This window comes from Rhincodon typus, chromosome 13, assembly GCF_021869965.1.
Source record: "Rhincodon typus isolate 14 chromosome 13, sRhiTyp1.1, whole genome shotgun sequence".
NCBI lineage: Eukaryota > Metazoa > Chordata > Chondrichthyes > Orectolobiformes > Rhincodontidae > Rhincodon > Rhincodon typus.
In genome coordinates this window covers 56,868,202-56,891,287 of record NC_063344.1, presented here as the reverse complement: position 1 = coordinate 56,891,287, position 23,086 = coordinate 56,868,202, and the positions used below count along the sequence as shown (strand labels likewise).

At 39.5% G+C, this 23,086-nt stretch overlaps 1 protein-coding gene across 3 annotated transcripts in view; it reads left to right on the top strand.

Annotated features, from left to right (window-relative positions):
- ppp2r3a (protein phosphatase 2, regulatory subunit B'', alpha) overlaps positions 1–22,694 on the top strand; it is a 303,231-nt gene extending 280,537 nt beyond the window's left edge. For all 3 annotated transcript variants that reach the window (XM_048604830.1, XM_048604829.1, XM_048604831.1), the window contains 7 exons: positions 1,670–1,826; positions 4,867–4,915; positions 6,116–6,205; positions 7,312–7,487; positions 13,548–13,666; positions 14,576–14,682; positions 17,948–22,694. In XM_048604830.1, the coding sequence (XP_048460787.1) occupies positions 1,670–1,826; positions 4,867–4,915; positions 6,116–6,205; positions 7,312–7,487; positions 13,548–13,666; positions 14,576–14,682; positions 17,948–18,041 (792 nt within the window). In that variant the 3' untranslated portion in view covers positions 18,042–22,694. The remainder of the gene's footprint in view (positions 1–1,669; positions 1,827–4,866; positions 4,916–6,115; positions 6,206–7,311; positions 7,488–13,547; positions 13,667–14,575; positions 14,683–17,947) is intronic.
- The last annotated feature ends 392 nt before the right edge of the window (positions 22,695–23,086 follow it).

Genomic DNA, 23,086 nt, shown 5'->3' with positions numbered 1-23,086 from the left:
CGATGAACACAGCAGGCCAAGCAGCATCAGAGGAGCAGGAAGGCTGACGTTTCAGGTCTAGACCCTTCTTCAGAAAATTTTTGTCAGCTTTCCTGCTCTTCTGATGCTGCTTGGCCTGCTGTGTTCATCCAGCTCTACACCTTGTTATCTCTATCTATTGTCAGTCAGGAGTTGCCTTGCGTGAAATTTGCCTCAGATGACGCTAAGAAGGGAAATTTGGCACACCATTTTGTGGAAAGGGACCTGGAGGTCCTACTGAATGGAGTGGTACACAGGAGAGCTGTCCTCTTCCTGCCAGAACCAGCAGTGGAGGCTGTGACACCAGACTGCGTAGCCTGGTTTGAATTTGCCACTCTTGTCAGTGCAGTTTCAGTCAGCTGGAAGAATGCACAGCAACATACGAAGGAAGAGAATGACCTTCTCCACTCTGCCAATGTAAGTCCCACCTCATCTTCTCTCTTATACCTTACACTGTCACTCGATCTCTGCTACTATAACCACCTCATTCTCCTACTGTCACTACTGCCTGCAATATCTTCCCTCACTCGCTGTCACCCATCTCAGCCCCAACATAACAAACCCTCATGCTCTCTGTGCTGACTACTCACGTGCTCAGTACATCTACCTATCTGACCCAACAGTGATAACTTTGTTACCCACGTTCACTTGCTTTTATCTCATTCCAAGAGGAAAACAACCCACAATGGGCAGATAAAGTCAGAATAAGTGGTAGGCTGCCTAATATTTAGCTCCAATCCCCTTATGTGGAGAACATCCTGACTCTAACTGCCCTGAATGACTGACCATGGCCAAGCCCCTGGAATGATATCAGGGGCTTCCCTTGACTTACTGTTCCTTGATCAAAGACCATCTCCCTTCACTTAACTGAGAACTACTGACAATCATGACAAGCTTCCTGGCTTTGAGTCTGCCCTAAAAGGCACAGCAATACAGTAGGACTATGAGCCTGACTTTTCTGGCTGAGGGGCAAAATGCAAAAAGGCAAGACAGGGAATGCTGTGAGTATCCAGGTAGGCTCAGAGAAAGTGAGTGCTAAATGAGCAAGCGAATACCCTGCTCAATTCGGATTCAACCTGGTCCAATGTAAGAGCTGGGTGTACATCCCTATGTGTACAGTGTCTTTGCTGCCTCACTGTAATAGTTGCCAGTGTACTCCCTAGTGTAGCATTGAAGTGCAGATGTATAATGTAAATTGTTTGGAAGTGTACAGTGAGGGTTGTTAGAGTCTAACATTTATTAGATGCCATTATCCCATGGACATGCCATGAGTTGTTGGTACCTGGAGGTCAATGTGGATGTCCTTTGGTGAGCTGAAGTTGCCAGGTACCTTCATTGACTTCCATGTAAAGAATTTCCAACATCTAGCTTGTTCAGTGTGTTTGGTAAGATAGAAAGCTGAAAGTTAGCAAGGTGAGTTCAGTATTACTAAGGTGTTTAACAAGCTATAATCCTCCTTAATTGGTAATGCACCACTGCACAGTGCCAAACATGGCAAGATGCCTAAAAGACATAACGATTTCCTCCTGATATCAAGATAGGCCTTGCTGGACTACTGATGTGATTCTGTCACTAATCTTGCCTTTGGTGCTACCATGAGGTGCCTTCTACTTTCTAGCAATTGTTAATCATCACTTCTTGATTTGCTCAGACCCTCGCCCTTTTGGAGGAAGAAGATGATATAAACCAAATTACAGACTACTTCTCCTATGAGCATTTCTATGTTATTTACTGTAAGTTCTGGGAACTAGACACTGACCACGACCTCTTCATTGACCAGAAGGATTTGGCCAGACACAATGACCATGGTGAGTTACTCTAAAAATGACATGCCAATATGTCTTTTGTAAATTTTACTTTTCTTGTAATAATGTTATGCATATTATTATGTTACTATATTATTATTATCCTATGTTTCTTTTAAAACTCATTGAGAAATATTTTAACTGATTCAGTTAAGTATTGCAATTTTCATTTTTTAATTTATTTGGCTCACCTTTTCTCTGCACCCAACATGGAGATTTAGAGTTGTGTTCATATGAGGTTACACTCATAAACACAACCAATCAGAATGTCACTTAGGATCATTCTTTATGTCTGAGTCCAGCCAGTAAATGCCAATGTGCCAAAATTTGCAAGTAATATCAAGATGGACAGCAAGAGCTTCTTTCAATATATAAAAAGGAAGAGGGAAGCCAACGTGAACATAGGCCCCTTAGAGAACAAGGCTGTAGAAATGGAGGACCAGGAAATGGCAGAGGAGTTGAATAAGTACTTTGCCATCAGTCTTCCCAGTAGAAGATATTAAACAGCATTACGAAATAATCAAGGGGCAAAAGAAGGATAGGAAGTAAATACAATAACTATCACTAGAGAAAAAGTACTAGGGAAACGAGTGGTGCTAAATATTGATAAATCCCCTGGACCTGATGGCATGCATCTTGGGATATGAAACAAAGTTGCTATGGAGATAGTGGATAGTCTGATAGTAATCTTTCAGATTCCTTAGATTCTGGAAAAATTCCAGAGGATTGGAAAACTGCTGATGTAACACCTCGATTTAAAAAGGGAACGAGATTTAAAAAAAACTGTTACCTATGGGCTTGTTAGCTTAACATCTGTTGTTGAGAAAATGTTGCAGTCTATTATAAAGAATGTAATAGCAGACCATTACAAAATGCATGATATGGTAAAGCAGAGTCAGCTTCATGAAGGGGTAATTGTGCCTAACTGGTTGGGACTTTAGAAGAATGAGAGTCGACCTTATTGAAAAATTCTTAGAGGACTTTACAGGGTAGATGTAGAAAGTTGTTTCCCCTTTTGGGAGAGTCTAGGACTAGATGGCATAATCTCAGAATAAGGGGTTGCAAACTTAAAACGGAGATGAGGAGGAATTTCGTCTGTCACAACATAGTGAATTTGTGGAATTCTTTACTGCAGAGGGTTGTCAAGACTGAATCATTAAGTATATTCAAGGTTGATATTGACAGATTTTTAATCAGAAAGGGAATCAAGGGTCATAAGGAAATGACAGGAAAATGGATTTGAAGATTAACAGCTCAGTCATGATCTCATTGAATGACAAAGCAAACTCGATGGGCTGAATGGCTCATTGTTTCATAGTCTTCAGCCAGGAGACATAAGACAGCTAACCTTGATCCTGCCTCCAGCTAGCAATTGTTGACAATAACTCTTGTATTAGACAAATTCTATTTTTTGTTCATTATCTCAGCATGGCTTCATTCTCTTATTTGGTTACAAAGAAATTATTCCTATTTCAACCAGGGGTGTTCGTGGGACTGTAAAGAGCAATTTTCATGTGCCTTGTTTAAGCATACTGGGCAGGTTTCCTGCCCAAAGCTGCTGCTAAAGCTGTGAGGCTGACAGGCAGGTGTCAGGTGAGGACGGTATTGAGGAGATCTGCTGAATTGATCTTAGGAAGTCAAGCAAGTGGATTGTGTTAAGGCCAAGATGGATCTTGGAGGAAGTGGAAGGGATGCCCAGGAAAGACAAGAATGAAGATAGCAAGAACTGAAGATGCTGGAGTCAGTGTGGAGCTGGAGGAATACAGCAGGCCAGGCAGCGTCAGAGGAGCAGGAAAGCTGACATTTTAGGTCGGAACCCTTCTTCAGATTTTTTCTGAAGAAAGCTTTCCTATTCCTCTGATGCTGCCTGGCCTGCTGTGTTCCACCAGCTCCACACTTTGTTATCAAAGACAAGAATAAACATTTCTTTGTGCAGCCCACAGGAACACTCCTGCTAATCCGGGACATGCAGCAAGTAACTCACCTCCTGTCTCCCTCATGTCTATCCTCCATCTACAAGGCAAAAATGAGGAGTTCAAAAGTGAGTGAGCTTAAAAATTCACTCCCTTGACGAATGACGCAGTGGCAACAGTCTGCACCATTTACAAGATGCACTACAGTAACTCACCCAGGCTCCTTAGCATCTTCCAGTTCCATGACCACACCAACTAGAAAGACAAAGGAGCAGACACATGGGAAGACCACCACATGCAGGTTCCCCTCTAAACCACACACCATCCTGACTTGGAGATATATCACCATTCCTTCAGTGTCATTGGTTCAAAATCCTGGAACTCCATGCTCATGTCACTATAGGTATACCTACGCCCTGTGGACTACAGTAGTTCAAGAAAGCAATTATTACTGTACAATCAATGCTGGCTCAGTCTGTAATGACCACATCCTATAAACAAATAATTATAAAAAAAAATTGTTACCTTCTGTTCTTTCTTGTGTTATCAGTTGACACTTGAAGAGACTGAACAGATTTTACTCTAGCTTCCTGCTAGCTTTCTCTATTTATCAGATAGTCCCTATTTAACCATTATGCTGTTTGTTTATAATGTAACTTCCTATCAGGTGGTATGATCCTTTTCATGTATCTATTTATGTCAAAAATGTATGTAAGATATGGGGTGATTTTAACCTTGCTCCCCTTCCCTCGCTACCCAAATAACATGGCCCTTCCCTTCTATCTGGACAAAATTTGTATTTTAGATATAACTTTTCTGTAGGATCTCTCCTCCAGCTTCCAATACCCAGGAAGCCGCTGAGTGGCATGGTGTCTGAAGAAAGGTCCCGACCCGAAACATCAGCTTTCCTGTTCCTCTGATGCTGCCTGGCTTGCTTTGTTCCTCCAGCTCCACACTTTGTTATCTCTGACTACAGCATCTGCAATTCTTGCTATCTCTGTCATGATATGATGTTTTTTCAACCCCTCAGCCTGTGTGAAGAGCCTCATTATTTAATATCCATCATCACATACAGAGTCATATTTGGAAAATGAAATGTTCCATGGTTTGCTGTATTTCTTTCTCCACAGCTATCTCGAATAGAATTATTGAAAGGATATTCTCTGGAGCAGTCACAAGGTACATAAATATGTTCATTTTTATAAAACTGAAAAATGTTTTCCAGAAAACTGATGAGAAGTAGAAAGATTTCTGGGGTGATGCAGCACTTTGTCACATTCGCATGCAAATATGCTTCACATATTTAGGGGAAACTGCTCTGTCTCCCTTTGAAGGGAGCTATTAAACCTTTTATTTACCAAAGGAAGGACATACCACCAATGGAGGATTGCAACAAGGACTCATTAGACTGATTCCTGGGATAAGGGGATGTCTGATCAGGAGACATTGAATAAACTGGAATTGCATTCCGAGAAAAGAACGAACCTCATTGAGAGGATATGAACTGCCTAAAGGGCTTCAGTAGATGCTGGAAGGAGGTTTCCCTGACTAGGGAGTTTAGAACTAAGGGTTGCAATCTCAGAATAATAAATTGGTCATTTGGACTGAGTTAATGTAAAATTTGTCCACTCAAAGGATTGTGAATTTTTGGAATCCTGTATCCCACAGAGCTGGGGATATTTAGCCGTTGAACATATTCAAGGCAGAGCTTGGTAAATCTTTGCATGCTAAGGGAATTAAGGGACGATGGGATTGTCTGGGATGGTGAAGTCAGGTTGAAGCTCAGTCCTGACTCTGCTAAATGGCTGAAGGACCTACTCATGCTCCTATTTGTTATGTGGTCATTTTAACAGGGGCATCAGTTAAAATAATGGACAAAGATTGTTTACATAAATAAGTTTGTAATATATGCAGTAACCTTACGCATTACAGTTACACTAATTTATATGAGGACTTCATATCAGGATGTACTATGCAGGGGCTTTGCCTTCTCTACATTATTGTACTACATGCCACCGCAATATCAATTGTATCCCTGAAGAAGGAAATCAAATTGTACCACTGCCTCTCACTTAAAGTGATGACCTTCATCAATGCTCCAATTATAAATAGAAATAGGAAACATTGATTGCATGGGAAAGATGTCAATTTGTCTGTCAATAAGTGTGTCCACATGGTCTTGCTGTCCAGCCTCAGCTGTAATGGAGGCAGGGTTTATGGGTCTGATGACTAGTTAGGAATCATGACTTTCAAATACATTTGCATGCATTGAAGAGCTTAGCGTTTTTTGTTAAACCCATTTTGAACATGTCATTTTGAAGAAGAATTTGGCAAGTATTTGCTGCTCTGGCCTAGTAAATACAACATCTCCAATTTCAGGGGTAACTGTGTGCAGAAAGAAGGTCGGATGAGCTATGCTGATTTTGTCTGGTTTCTGCTTTCTGAAGAAGATAAGAAGAATCCCACCAGGTAAGGACTCCAATGAGATTGTGAATGGAGGTTTGACTCCCTTAGTTACTTTATACATGCAGTCAGAGAACTTTACTCCTGCTCTGTAGCAATACCTGAGAAAACCCTTTCAGGACTGGACAGCTGCATTTCTGTAGAAGCCACCTTCCTCCTCCTAGATTTACCCTCGTTATACATCATGTGTGAGGGTAAGTGAGCTCTTTGTATGAGGATATTGTTGTAACACCACACAAGTTTTGGTACCCACGGCTAGTGAAGGTGCTGGTAGTTCCTCATTGAGTGCCAGAAACTGTTCCGAATGTGGGAAAGAGGCGGTGGAAAGAGAAAGAAGAGTAGATTTGTTTAGCTCAAAAATGTAAAATAAAATATTTTCACTAAGGTACTTCTCTTCACTGCCTGACTAATGGCCAATGCGGAAGAAGATTTCATTTGTGTGGCAGATATAGCAAACCTGGAAACTTTATTTTCTTTAGTCAATTGAAGATTTCATTATAACTGTGTGTTATAAAAGTCAGTGACTGCAACAGGGATCATTTTGAAGGAAAACAGTGTTCTTGTTCTGCAATGACAAATCATTTATGTTTATGGTTCTCATTTTGAGAGTTTGCATATAGGATTATATCAGGTAAAGTACAGTATCTTTTCCTAATACCTGATTACCTTAACGTAAGTGATCTCTGTTTGCTTTACAAGATTCAATCAAACAATAAATGAAGGTTACATTATAAGTGCCCTTAGTTCACTAGAAAATGACACAGGGTGATTTATTACAGCACATTATCTTAGGTCACCAAGAGGCCATGGACATCTTAGCCATACATCTAGTCATTTATTTTCTAAAAGAGTAACTAGTACAAAATGCGCAAAGAACTCTGTGTGGAGGTGGAGGTTGGGGAGGTGAAGAAAATAAGATTCACTAAAGATTAAAGCATACCAAATTGCAATCCGATTCTCTTGTTCGAGGTTTAAAGTGCAGGATGAATATATGATTATGATCCACACAAGGTGAAAGTGTCTTTTTGTTAATTATTGGTAAGGTATCCTTTTAATCATATTTCACGGACAGTAATTTTGTGAAGTAATAAGCATTTGATTCCTTTCTTTAGCATGGAATACTGGTTTCGAGCCATGGACATTGATGGAGATGGCATAGTTTCTATGTATGAGCTTGAGTACTTCTATGAAGAGCAATGTGAACGCATGGAGGGAATGGGCATTGAACCATTGCCATTCCATGATCTCCTCTGTCAATTGCTGGATTTAGTGAAACCGGAATGTGAAGGTAAATAAATGGAGTAAAACTCGACTGAAGTGATTCTCAAATTCAATTCCTCCAGCAGGAAGGAGCATAACAAGGAAGCGATGTCACAAAATTAATGGCCAAAAATCATGGATTGTAGGTACACAATTTTCATGATGTGCTCCCTATTGATGTCTGTCTCCATATGGAATGATGTAAATATGAATAATTTCATGTGAGACTACATAATAACTAACCTGGAAATGACTGTGAACAATTAGCACCCTGTATCATACAACTTGCTCCCTGTTATTTTAAGAAGTAGTACCTGTGTGTCACACTTCTCCCTGCTAATATAAAATATAGCACTTCTCCCTCTTTCTCTGTCTCTGCTATTTTAAAGCAAACAGGTCACTGCCCTATCCTAAAAATAGCAGAGATGAGAATATGTTGAAAGTACATCAACATTTGAAGATACCATCCCTCACCTTGATTTTTGAGTTAAATGCCTTGTAGCCAATCTGCTTTTAACTTTTCTTTACTTCTTGCCTTTAAAAAGAGTGTGTTACCTTTTCACAGAGTTGTCAAGAGCACTCAGCTTCTGGAATAGTGTTTTAAAAATAAGTTAATGATTGCCAGAAAGCTCATACACTGAAGATTCAAAATCACATGCAGGTGCAACCATTTGTCTTAGATTCTCCCACTCCACCCCTGCCCCTTCCCATGGTTCATGCTAATTGTGTAGACACATAATTGAAGAATGGCTGCTTTGATGAGGTAAATGAGGATGTGAGACCAAATGTCATGAGTCAGTGCTTTCGAAAGATGGAGGGTAGGCATACAAACATTTTTTCTCTATCCCAGATGTAGGCAACACTAGCAAGGGCATCAACCATGTGGTATGCACTGGTGCCACTTGTCTTCTAAAAGCACATTAATAGTAAAAGGGGTAGTCAAAGAAGAAATAGAGCCTTATAGGGGTTGAAGTGGGGATTTACATTTAGTGACAAGAGACACAGTCGAGTTATTTCTGCTGAAGTATAACAAGGGTCTGTTCAGTTATCGGACCCACTCGTTGCCTCAATGTATGTAAGTGTCCTGTGTGAGTAAGAAATACCGTTGTTTTTTGCAAAGGCAGGGAATTACAATGTTTGCTTTTCTTGTTACGCAAAGACTGTACAGAACTGCTTTCATACATGTAAATGAAGATAAACGTATTTTATGAATAAAGCATATTTTTTGCAAAAAAAAATTGCACCTATCTTTACCTATGAGGCAGAAGAGTTGAAGAGTTCAAAATTGATGGGGTGGAAATATTTTATAAGCTGTTGGTACTTAAAGTTGATAAGGTACTGGAACCAGGTGAAATGCATTAAAAAAAGATTGAAGGAAATCTAAGTTGAAATTGCAGAAGCACTGGCTATAACATTTCAATCTTCTTTGGATTTGGGAGTAGTGCCAGAGAACTGGAGAATTGCAAACATTACGCCCTTGTTCAAAAAAGGTTGTAAAATAGATCCAAGAATTATAGACCAATCCCTTTCACTTTGGTGGGAAGTTTCTAAAAATAATTATTTGCAATAGAATTAATAATCACTTGGAGAATTATGGACTGATTCAACAAAGTCAGTATGGATTTGTTAAGAAAAAATCAAGTCTAACTAACTTGCTGGAGTTTCTTGAAGAGGTAACAGAGAGCGTTGATGAAAAGGAGGCTATTGACATGGTGCATGTGGGCTTCCAAAAGGCATTTGATACAATGCTACCCAACAGACTTGTGAGAAAGTTATAGATCATTGAATAAAAGTGGCAGTAGCAACATAGCTACAAATTGGATGAGGGCTAAGAATCAGAGTAATAGTTACTGATACTTTTCAGGCCAAAAGAGGTTTATATAGAGTTCCCAGGGATCAGTATGGGACCCTTGCTTTTCCTGATTTATGTAAGTGATCTGGATCTAAGTTGTGAACAGCACAAAACTTATGAGAATTGTAAACTCTGAGGAGGATGGTGTAAAAAGATATTGACATATTGTGGAGAGGGTAAACGAGAAGCAGATGACGTGGAGACATTTGAGATGATACACTTTGATACAAAGGACATGGAGCCAGAGTAAAGGATTCTATTCTAAAGGTATGCAGAAGTAAGGAAACCTGCATGTATCTGTATAGAAGTCATTAAAGTTGCCAGGACAGGTTGAGATCTATTAACAAAACATACAGTATTATAAGCTTCTTCAATAGGGGCATAGTCTACAAGAGAGGGGAGTTTATGGTGAACTTATGCAAGACTGGTTAGATCTCAGTTAGTGTATTGTGTACAGTCTGGGCACCACTCTATAGGAATGATGTGAATGTTTTGGAAAGAGTGCAGAAGAGGTTTAAAAGAATGGTGCCCGGAATGAGGCACTTTAGCTATGATGAAGGATTGGAGCAGTTATGACTAGTTACCTTAGAGAAGTGAAGGCTAACAGGAGATTTGAAAGAAGTCTTCAAAACCATGAGGGAGAATGGTTGGCAGAAACTGTTCATGGTCTTAAAGGGATTTAAAACCATGGGACACAATTTTACAGTGTTTTGCAAAAGAAGCAAGAGCAAATTGAGAAAAAAAGACTTTTTCATATAGCAGGTCGTTATGGTATAGAACATAGAACATTACAGCGCAGTACAGGCCCTTCGGCCCTCGATGTTGCGCCGACCTGTGAAACTAATCTGAAGCCCATCTAACCTAAACTATTCCATTATCATCCATATGTTTATCCAATGACCATTTAAATGCCCTTAAAGTTGGCGAGTCTGCTACTTTTGCAGGCAGGGCATTCCACGCCCTTACCACTCTCTGAGTAAAGAACCTACCTCTGACATCTGTCCTATATCTATCACCCCTCAATTTAAAGCTATGTCCCCTCGTGCTGGCCATCACCATCCTAGGAAAAAGGCTCCCACTGTCCACCCTATCTAATCCTCTGATCATCTTGTATGTCTCTATTAAGTCACCTCTTAACCTTCTTCTCTCTAACGAAAACAGCCTCAAGTCCCTCAGCCTTTCCTCATAAGACCTTCCCTCCATACCAGGCAACATCCTGGTAAATCTCCTCTGCACCCTTTCCAATGCTTCCACATCCTTCCTATAATGCGGTGACCAGAACTGTACGCAATACTCCAAGTGCGGCCGCACAGGATTTTGTACAGCTGCAACATGACCTCATGGCTCCGAAACTCAATCCCTCTACCAATAAAACCTAACATATCGTACACCTTCTTAACAACGCTATCAACCTGGCTGGCAACTTTCAGTGATCTATGCACATGGACACCGAGATCTCTCTGCTCATCCACACTACCAAGAATCTTACCATTAGCCCAGTACACTGTATTCCTGTTACTCCTTCCAAAGTGAGTCACCTCACACTTTTCCACATTAAACTCCATTTGCCACCTCTCAGCCCAGCTCTGCAGCTTATCTATGTCCCTCTGTAACCTGCAGCATCCTTCCGCACTATCCACAACTCCACCGACTTTGGTGTCATCCGCAAATTTACTAACCCATCCTTCTACGCCCTCATCCAGGTCATTTATAAAAATGACAAACAGCAGTGGCCCCAAAACAGATCCTTGAGGTACACCACTAGTAACAGAACTCCAGGATGAACATTTCCCATCAACCACCACCCTCTGTATGGATTACACTACTGGAAGTGTGGTGGAGGAAGTTCAGTTGAGGCATTTAAGAGGGCATGTGATGATTATTTCAATAGAGACAAAGTGCAGGGTTATGGGAAAAGGCAGGAAATTGGCACTAAGTTAAAATGTTCAGAGAGCCAGTACATACATAATGGGCTAAATGGCTTCCTTCTGCACTATAACAATTCTATAAATTCTGATTGTGCAATATGCTAGACTAGATCATGATTTCCTTTCCCTCAAAGATATTTGTAACCGATTGAATTTTAACAATAATCCAACATCTTTTGTAATCAATTCTTTAAAAAATAGATATATTCAACAATAAAATTTCATTAATTCGTAGCATTTAAACTTACTACCAGTGGAGTTGCCGTTCCATATTTTTTATTCATTCACGAGACATCGCTGGCTGACCAGCATCTATTTCTATCCCTATTTGTCATTAACAAGGTGATGTGAGTTGCCACCTTGAACTGCTGATATTTGGTGTGGGTAGATTTTGACCGAGCAACGGTGAAGGAACAGTTGTAATCTTTCCAAGTCTGGGTGGTAAGTGGCTTGGAGGGGAACCTGCAGGTAATGGTGTTCCCATTAATGTAACCATTCCACCACGGTAGCAACAGGTATTATGAAAGTAAGGAGAAGTTTGGCGGTAGCACAGCAAGCAAAAGTATTCTTGATCCCAATTTTTGAAATTCCATTAATAACGAAATCACCAACAATAGCAGTGGCTAAAGAATGGAGTTATGGTTATGATCTGAAACTGTTGAATTAAACGTTGAGTCCAGAGGCTGTGAAATGCCGACTTGAAAGATGAGATTCTGCTCTTCAAGTTCACATTGCGCATGTTTGGAACATTGGAAAATGCAGAGGACAAGGAGATCATTGTAGGAGTAGGGCGGAGACTAAATGTGACAGATGGATAGAAGCTTGGGGTCATGCCTACAGACTGAACAGAAGTGGTCACTCAATCTTAGGTCATGAATAAAAAGTACATTATACTGTATTGGGAAAGTACAAATATATTTTGATTCCACATGGAAGAATGTTTAGGACCCTGGATGATGAGAAGAAAATGAAGTATGAGGACAACTGTTGCATGTCTTGTGTTTGCATGGAAAGAAACAGTGGGAATGGGCAGTCATTCAGGAGTAAATCAGGGTTTCATGGCGGAAATAGTCCCTTTGGAATGCTGAAAGAAGAGGAAAGGGGAACAACGTGTTCGGTGGAACTAAGCCTGTTGAACAAATAGGCTGTTGGTGTGGAAGGTGAGGAAAAGGGAAACCTTAATTTGACTCAGGGAGGGAGAACATTGGATATGTGTATAATTGCACATAATGGAATGGACATAGTAGAGGGACCTGTCAACCACTGTGGTGAGATGGGGTGGAGATATCCTCAATGAGGCGAATGAAAACATTTTGGAAATGCCAGTCTTCGATGGAATTCTACAAATAGTTGCAACAGAACGGGAGAAACCGGCAAAACGGAACAGAAGTGGAATATGAGAAAATATAGTTATGGTAGCTGTGAGAATCATTGGGCTTACACACTGTGGATGCTGTTCCATCACTTAAAACAATAAATGGAAGAGGCAGAGAGGTTGAGGAAGAGAAGACAACTATGTGAAGGTGAGGCAAGGTGGAAAATGGAAGTAACGTTGATGAGGTTTTCAGTTCAGGTTGAGAGCAAAAAACTGCTGAAACAATGGATTTACTAGGCAAGTCCTATTTTAGATTCTTGTGAAGGAGGTAACAGTATGTTGTTTGGATCTGGGGAATATGATTTAGTAGGCTCTGGAGGGAAGATCTCTAGAATAGGTTAAGTATTCACTAGTAGGGTCATTGCCTGGAGCAGGAGAAAGTGCCAGAGAGTGGGCATTCACCCACTGTTTTGTTGAAGTTGGTCACCAAATAAAAGCAACACACCCTTCTCAACAATTTTAATGTTAGGGTTCAACTTTTTAAGAAGTGGAATGCTACAGGAGGTCGCTTAAAATTGAGGGAAACAGAAAAACTGAGGTGATTGATGTCTTGCTTGCATTAGAAAACCAACATGGTTCCTATTCCAGAATGACTATACAAAGACCAGCTACAGCAGAGGTGAGTATGTGAATGAGGCTAAATTGGGCTTTGCTGAGGTAGATATCTTAGTTCATTAGCCTACAGACATTTTCTGTCAGGGTTCACACATGAAAAAGGACATTTTCCTGCTCAGTCCTCCCACTATCTCAACTGAATACAGACACACAAAATTCATATCTTCAGCCAACCCAGTTTGTTGGCAAATTTCCGAATAGCAGGTTCAAAAAGGCAGCACAAAGTGTGACAGCGGCAGCAAATATTTTGCCTATTACGTTGTATTTGAGATTTTAGTTCTTGTCTGCACTTATTTTTATTGTTGTTCTTCATTCCAGGTAAAATAACCATGCGGGATCTAAAGAGATGCAGAATGGCTCATATTTTTTATGACACCTGCTTCAACTTGGAGAAATACCTGGACCATGAGCAGAGGGATCCATTTGCTGTACAGAAGGTATTATAAATGGAGCAGATAAATATTGCCATTTAACAGCACAGGACCAGAAGCAATTACTTTAAGTTTAAGACAGAGTTAATGAAGCAAAATGCCAAGGCTGCATTTGATCTGAATGTGTCATCTGATGTGATGGAGTGTGTGGGTTTTACTTTTAAAAAGTAATTGCAAAATCAAATATCTAACATTTATTATAATATTCTACTATTATGGAGAGAGGTTTCAACTGTTAAAGCTATACTCTGCCATAATTTGAAAGGGTAAAAATAAAGAATACAGATGGAACATAACTAATATTATGTGGAATCTCCTGCACCACCATGTTTTTAACATGTTTGGTTTGGTTTGGTTAAACTTGTTTAGCAATTTGGTTAACAATTTTATGCAACTAAATCATCCTTTTCTATTGTGGAAAGTTTTTATGTGAGTCAATCAATACTCCTGTTGACACAAAGAAAGGATGAATAAAGACATGAATATTACACATTCAAAACTCTCTTTTATTCACAGGGGTTTATACTTGTTATGCATGATAAATGTACAGCAGTGGGTCACCAGTTAAACATCATGTCTGATATTGAACCCACTAACATTAGGGCAAGGTGTGCAACAGGTGACCCAAGTAATAGTGCCCAGCTTCTGCTACAAATTTATACCACTACATTGATTAAAGTGTGCATGTTTTTTTTTCCCCTAACTGAATGTTTCAAATAAAAGCTGGTTGAAATTTTAGTGGGACTAATACTTCAGTAATTTGAGGCCTACTTGCATCGTGAGAATCTTGAGCTTTGTATGTTTTGACAAGGAATCCGTTTTAAAATATATATTTTTTTAATTTTAAAGAATTTTTTAAATTTAAAGAATGAATTTGGTACATTTTTACTGACTATTACCTTTTGTGTCTTGGAGGATATTGAGAGTGATGGTCCGGAACCTTCCGACTGGGACAAGTATGCAGCTGAAGAATATGAGATTTTGGTTGCTGAGGAATCAGCCAATGAGCAGTTACAGGAAGGGTAAGTGGCTTCAAAGTGGAGTTGATAATTCTATTTTTCACATAATGAAGCTGGTTGATAATAATTCAACAATAACCACAGCACATTAGTTTTCAGGTCTTAGATTAGTTATATTTCCTGACTGCAGCGATTGACACAGAACCTTGGTCGCATCAAATACCAAGGACATTGGTACCTCGCAAGGAAGCTCTATGAAAGGAAATCTGATCAGGCCCTTGATAATCTGTGTGAATTTTGCTGGTACACTCCCATAGCTTGGCTGGCAGAACAGTGAAATCCCTTGGAAATAGTGCAGGTGGCCGTTTACATTGCTTGCACAGGAACATTCCAGTGCAAGGGAGATGTAGAACCTCTGACAATCTTCAGAGCCTGTATTTTATGTCAATTAAGCTGAAAGTGATGTCATGTTATTTTAATTTTATTTAAGTGAATTCTCACCTCTAATTTAGCATGGCCATCAGTAAGACCTCATTCAATATCTATTTATGTGGTGAATTCATCATTTTTTGAGAATGAAGTGTATTACCTAAAGAAATGAGAAAATAATTTCTCAGTTTCAGTGCTCTGTAAGTGAACGTTTTTTTTATTGGCCAGGGAATGAATCCAAACATGATTAATCAAGGTAGAATAGATAATGTGATCTACATGTTACTGTCTGCAAAATCTATAGCAGCACTAACATTAATCTGTTAAAAGGATGTACTTTTGACACATTGATGGCTCAGTGAGCTGCCTCCTGTATAACAGATTGATAGGTCAAGAAGATCTCAGGTTACTGTTTGTTTGTGCATTAATGTCACCAATGATGGCTTCAGTACCATTATTTGGGGAAGAACAGCAAGTATTAGCATTTAGTGAGTCTTGTGCAAAGACTGTTGCTTGGTTGGAACTCAAGTGAGAAGAGGATTAGCCACGGTCCAATACTCTGCTGGCACTTTGAGGGTTTAAACGTAGAATGCACAGGACAAATGAGGACGAAATTAGATGAAATGAGCTCAATTGGAAAGAATTGTAATCACGACAAAGTAGCAGTTATTGTCACCCGTGATTGTTCAGCTCCTTGACATATTGTCCAACTAAGCTTCTGTGCTTTAGGTGGAAAGCTGAAGAGGAATGACCACACGTTGCAGCAATGATCACTTGGATGAAAAATGCAGCCCTTGCTTAGAAAAACTCAGACCTTGGGCTCAGGGGTGATGAATTATTATACGTGCAAGCGGACAGAGGGGGCTGATAGCACAATGTCATATTAAGCCTCTTCAAAATGGTGCTATCAGAACCAATCTAATGGCTTATATATAGACCATTTATAAACAATGTGGTGCTAAAAGTAGCACCTTGGCGGTGATTAACCTGCCCGCGTACTGTACCTATAGCTGCTAGCTAGTACTATCAGAGGTGACGTAGAATCAAACTACAAGGTTGTTTTGCTCAAACTTAGCCCTGTGTGTATTAGTGTTTCAACCAAACAGTGGCACCATCTACTGTTAGTTTATATGTTGTAGCCACTTGCAACACTTATATTTGACAAATCTAGGAAAGTCAGTATAAAGTATAGAAGTTTGAATCACCATTTCAAAGACTAAGAGTATCAGATAAGACTATCGGAGATGAGCACATTTCTCCGCTCATATACAATGCATTATATGTGTGACTAATCAGAATGTGGCAAAGGCTTGTCACAGCAGTGAGTAGAACATCACAGAGTACTGCCACCTGTTGATTAAATAGTGACATTGCTAAAGTTGTTTCTTACACTTTATTTTACTCAATTGGAAAAAAATACATTGAATTCTTCTCATTCGTGGTTGTTATTTTCTGCACAGATGGTCTAAATCTTACTGCAGATTGTAATCTCTTTCAATCAGTCCTCATATTAGTCTAATTTTTCAAACAGTCAAGTGAAATTTTGTACATTTCACACAGACAAGAAAATGTGAAAATTATGTAAAACTGCCAGTTTGATAGGAGAGGGGTGAAAGGATACAGTAGAGTAGAGAAATCTTGAATGCCCAACTGAAGTAAGCAAGTCATTGAATTTTACAGCAAAGAGAAAGGCCATTCATTCCACCAATATGGCCTACCCTGGGGGGGGGGCAAGGGCGCAAGTGCGCAAGATGTTAAAGATGCCCAGCTCTCAGCAATTTAAAGGATATTAGGAACAGAATTTTCTAGGCTTAGAGGCAGTAAGGTGTTTTAATTAGGTGAGATGGTGGTGGACCAGAACCCTTTAACTTCCCACCTTTGCTCAAATTTAGTTCCGGCTGCCAATTGAGGTCCTTCAGGTTATCAATGAATGTCCACTTAAGGTCCTGCTTGAGTTGCAATTATTTCAGTTCCAGGTAGGATGGGAAGGAATCACCGTAGCTGACTAGTGAATCGGTATGGGAAAGTTTTAACTTTGGGAAAGGAAATCAAGAGACCAGATCTAGCTGAGAGACAGCTTTGAGAATCATCTCTTGGCCTTCTTCCAACACGTCACTGTCCACCCTCTTCCCCCCTCTCCAGAACGCCCCCCCAAACCACACTCCTAACAGCACTTAGTGAATGATCCACCGTCATGTTAAGTCCAAGGGCTATGCATTTTTCTTTTATGACAGAATTCTACCTCTGATTTTAACTCCCGGGGGAGTTCTGCTGACATCACACCTCTGGCTGTCTGGAGATTTTATATCCTGAGCCTGACTTGCACATGCGCACATCAGTCTCCCATCTGATTCTCAGTGGGAAGGGTTTGTTGGTTTGGCAGCACAGCCATTGTGGATTCCTGACACAGACCTCATGTTAAAATTTAATATGATCAGAGCTTGACATTCATATTTGGAAGAGGACCCTACTACCTTACAGCAAGCATCATAAGAACAAATTAATTAAGAGCAATAGCAGGCCTTTTGGTCCTTTGAGTCTGCTGATCATCTACCTCTCCACACCACCTTCATGCACTAATCCATATCCATTAATTCCCTCAGTCCCCAAATATCCAATCCATAATTTACACAACAATTAAGCATTCCCAGCTCTTTTGGGTTGAAAGATACACAACCGTTTAAGTGAAAGGAGCAGATTAAACTTGCGACCTGTGCAAAGGATTGGAATTGGGGAGTTGAAGTTGCTGCATCAGTTTTGATGCTCAGTTTTCACCAGATGGGTAGGATTAAAATTGACTGATTTATTCTGTGGTGACAGACAAACAATTACAGTACTTAAACAATAGTAGGATTTGGTTGGATTCAGGAACAATGTTTCTTTTGCTTCTTCTTTGCAGCTCATTTGAGGAAGATTACGAATCAGATGAACTATCCACCCCAGAGCTCAGCAACAAGATGGACAAACTTGTCATTTCTGACCTGCCGACATAAATTCAAAGCTAGCTCAGCTGCTGGACAGTCAGGGTGACCAGTAGACACCAACTTTAAGGACTGACCACTGCCCGGTCAGATGTGTAGAGAAAATAAATTGTTTATATTGTTGTTTTTGTTGAAGAGATTATGCTAGATTTTATATCAGAACAAAAGAAGTACATGCTTACTGTGTGCAATGAAATTTATCCAAAATCAAAAAAAACTCTCTGTTTGTGCAATATGTCTTAAAATGCAGTGTTATGTATATGGATTTCTATGAGATGTCCATTGCTACATTTGTCCACATTTAGTTATTGCTTATTTTTCTAATTCCTCCCATTTTATCTTCTTGTCAACATTTCAGGGTCATCTTCTTTCCAGTATAAATCATCCATTATTCAGTGCCTTATCAAGGCTTGGTAAAGTTCTTTTCTTCCTATTAGTAGTCTCACACTGTGATTTTTTTTTCAAAAAAATTGCTCTCGTTATCTGAAGACAGTCCCAGCCAAATGAGCTGAAAAACCTAGTATAAAGGCCCAACTGGATAAAATGCTGTGTGGTTGTTTGCAGGAGGCAACACTGACACATAGGCATTCATATGGCTCTTGAACATAGTAAAACATCAAATCTCACATGCTGCATTGCATGGAAAATATTTAATGAAATGCGCAGAATTAGACCAGCGAATTGGCTGGCCCAAAGGAGATGGCTAATTTTCCATTTTCTTTACATGTTCTATATTTTCTCATTTGTGGAAGTTTCTACAAATTGCGGGGGAGAAAAGCATTTTTTTCTTATAAGAGCAATTCAGTATCTTGCACTTGCTCAGCGAGTTCAGTTCACAAACATCCCCAGGAAACCTTTCTGAACTTGTTCCTTGGGTTCTTGTAGGTACCTCTTCCTGCTTCCATTTGCTGTTCCATTCAAATATTTGCCTGATTGCGTCTGCTCTTTTGATGCGCTCGAATTGCTGCTACTGTGGGGATACATTCTTTCATTCAACACTGGTTTCACAGTTTGGATGCTGTTTAAATCATGTTTAGTTACTGGGGAGTTCCTGTTTGCTAACCATAAATTCACAAATCAATGCTGGAGGTTCAAGAGAAAAAAAAAACATATTTTCATATTTTGACACATTAACAGTCCACTTCAGTCTTTACTCAGTCTTAAAAATTTTTCAAAATCTACTCTGTATTGAACAAGAATCTTACCCCTTCAGACACCAAAGTCCTTAAAACTATTAAAAAAAAACTCCCTGTCACAAAACCAGACTGAATTCAACATGAAAACATATCAAGGTGCCTTCTGTTTCTGAATGTTAAAGGAAGTCTGTAAATTTAGCAAATTCAATGGTCACAAACATTAAATAGTTAAGAGAGTGCAGGTTACTGATATTAAAAGTTTAATACTAGTTTAAAGAAAAGGCATTGTAATCGTTCAGTCAATGCAATTAATTTTTATTCTGATGAGTGCAAATTGCAGGTTTATTTAGAAATGTTGTATAATATCTCGCAGTTCTCGGTTTCATGCACGAGGTTATTATTTCTGATCTTTGGTGGTTTCCCAGTTACAATTGTATTCAAATTTCCATTTGATATTGAGCCTTTGGGTCTGCTGTTTAATGGACTTCACTGGGCAATGGCCAAGGGGTATTATCACTAGACTATTAATCCAGAGACCCAGGTAATATTGTGGGGACCTGGGTACAAATCTTACGGATGGTGGAATTTGAATGGAATTAAGAGTTTAATGATTACCATGAAACTGTTGTGAATTGTCAGGAGAACCCTAATGCACTCTAGGGAAAGAAGTTTACCCTAAATGTGACTCTGGACCCACAACTGCCCTCTGGGCAGTTAGGCCAGCATTTATCACCCATCCCTATCTAGTGATGCCCACATTCTGTGAATTAATAAAAAGAATGTTCCTCCTGGGGAATCCAGTCCTATTGTGGAAAATCTCATTGCGAGTCCTTAAAATTCCTTTTAGTCTAGAATTTCCCAGCTTTTACAGAAAATCTTTCTTGTTTCACCCTGACCATTTTACTTGCAACCATAATGAGTGTTCCAACAAACAACAATGAAGCAATGTGGTGTCACAATACTGAATGGAGAAAAACATTTTGATTTTCAAATGGTGTTTTCACAGAACACAGGCAAGGGTATGATTAAGCACTGATTAAAGGCAATGGCATTGTGTTATTAGATATCAATTAATTCTAGTCCCAAAGTCCTCTTTTCTATAATGTATCAAAAGTACAGTGAACCAAAGACAGACCTGCAGTTAGGAAGTTGTAATTGAGTTTTCCTGATACTATGCTCAACGAACTTGCTTTCTGTTCTCCCTGGCCCCCTATCAATCCTTCTTCAATAATTACTCTGGACTTGTCATTATTGATACATAATCAAAAAGCACAGAAAATGCTGGCAGAATAAAGTGAGTCCTTCAGAATAAGTCACTGAAGGCTAACATTGCAAGTGCAGCAGGCTATTAGAAAGACTAATGGTCTGTTAGCCTTTATTGCAAGAGAATTTGAGTACAGGAGTAGTGAAATCTTGCTTCAACTGTAAAGGAGCTTGGTTAGACCACACCTAAAGTATTCTGTACAGTTTTAAACTCCTGATCTCAGGAAAGAGATTTTTTGCCATAGAGGTTGTGGATTGAATGTTCGCTGGATTTGTTTCCAGGATAACAGGACTTTCCTGTGAAGAAATCTTAGGCAACTTAGGCCTGTATTCTGTAGAGTTTTAAATCATGAGAGGTGATCATATTGAAACATATAAAATCCTTAAAGGAATACACAGGGTAGATGCAAGTCAGATGTGTCCCCTGGTTGGAGAGTCTAGAACCAGGGTGCATAATTTGAAAATAGCGTTTGCCAATTAGATTTGAGATTAGAGATTTTTTTTTCTACGTTGAGGGTTCTGACCCTTTGGAATTCTCTACTACAGGTGGCTATGGAGCTCAGTCTTTGACTGTTTCAGGTTGAGATTGATAGATTCCAGATTACCAGTGGCAAACAGGTTTGTGGGGATGGGGTGGGTAAAATGCATTGAAGTGTTCAATCAGCCATGACTTCATTGAACAACAGGCTGAATGGTCTACTCCATTCCTACATTCCTATGAATCAACTCATTAATGTCCTGTTTGTGATTAAATCTTTCTTACCCAAATATATAGACACACACAGTCTCCCTCACTCTCTCTCTCCTTTTCTGTCTCTCACAAACACACACTCATCCTCATACTCTCTCTCGCAACCCCCCCCCATTCTCTCACACATAAACACACACACGTCCCAGCCCCCGACAACTTATTTCTATACTAAAGGGATTCATTATCTGTCAGCTATGAGGGCTATTCTCATACCTACAACTTCTCCATGCCATTTTACCATCCTACCTGAACCAAAATACTATTCAAGATTATTTTCTGAATTTGCTGGGATATCATATAGTTGCTGCCTAGATGTTGTGCCATTTTCTATCTGCAAGAAGTTCTGCATGTACAGAGGATTACACAACACAATACCACTAATGCCAACTTTAGTTGATAGGAGTAGGTAACCTAAGATTTTGTTGAAAATTAATATTGTGTTGTTTCTCTAATGAACTGCCAATTTGCAACACCAGTTTTATGTTCAGGAGACAAGCTGAAAATCTTTCGGTCACTAAAAAGTGAACTCCAGAGAGATAGCATTATGAACATGGGGACAAAATTAGTAGTTTGAGATGACTGATGGAACAGTATGGAATTACCGTGCACTTTTTCATTGAAATGATCTGCCTAAATAGAAAGACAGATGTGGTTGCTGATGGGAATCACAATTGAGCTTTTCATTTCCCTGAATTTTGTTCTTTCCAGGCCTGATCGCAGACTTGGTGTCAATGTAATCCCGGAGTACACGCATTTGTTTATTATTTTCTTTTGTAGCCATTTATTGAAATTAATGTGTTATGTGGTTCTGAGTGGGGCATTACCCCACTTAGCATCCATTGATCAAGTACTAAAAGTAACTTCAAAACATCAAGTCTTATGAATTTGCAAATTTAGACACGGGAGTAGATCACTAGGCCCTTGAGCCTGATCTACTCATCGATAAGATCATGGCTGATCTTACATCTTGTACTACCCCACATAGCCATGTCTGTTTCCTATACAGTCTACCTTTAAGGTTTATGTCATTGTATCTGTATATATTGTGCGAAGAAAAGGGCATTTTATTGTTTGACGCTGCCCAAACACGTTAGCTAAAGTTCCGTGTGATGTGGGCCCCTTCACTTGCTGTATAAACAGAGGCGGATGTGTTTGCTGCATCTGCAAGATAAAACAAGTTTGATCTTCAGCAGATTTAGTTCCTGTGACAGCTGACAGGGTTTTCCACATAGGTTATTTCAGTATTTCAATTCAGTGGAAATCTCCCTGTGAAATTCCTTTGAGGCAAATTCACTCCATCTATTGGCTTAGGTTTTAACCAAAACTGTAGAAGTAGAAGGACCCTTTCTTGATTAAATTGAAATATTTGTTCTGCACGCATGCTCCGTTTGTAACTTGCATGTGTTCTCTATGTTGCTGTGAGAGTAGTTTTATCCAGTAGGTTTATATTTCTAAAAACCAAAAGAACTGCGGATGCTGTAAATCAGGAACAAAAACAAAGTTGCTGGAAAAGCTCAGCAGGTCTGGCAGCATCTGTGAAGGAGAAAACAGAGTTAATGTTTCGGGTCTGGTAACTCCTTCACAGATGCTGCCAGACCTGCTGAGGTTTATTTTTCTGTTTGTGTGATCTAGTTTTAACACTTTATTTACCAAGGCTTAATACTATTGACAATGGATGGAAATGACCTGGGAATTTTCACTCAGTCTCTGATGTGAATGCCTAATTAGCTGGTAAAGGCTGATGCCAAGATTAAAATTTAGTGCATTGCTTGCTGGCTGTACAAAACCACAGTATGTGTGTCATTACTATAATTCAGAAAAGATGAGAGCTATATTAAAGGTGGTTACAGATAGGTTACAGCACATTTTAGTTAAAGATCACAAAAGTTCAGCCTAGCTTCCAGAAA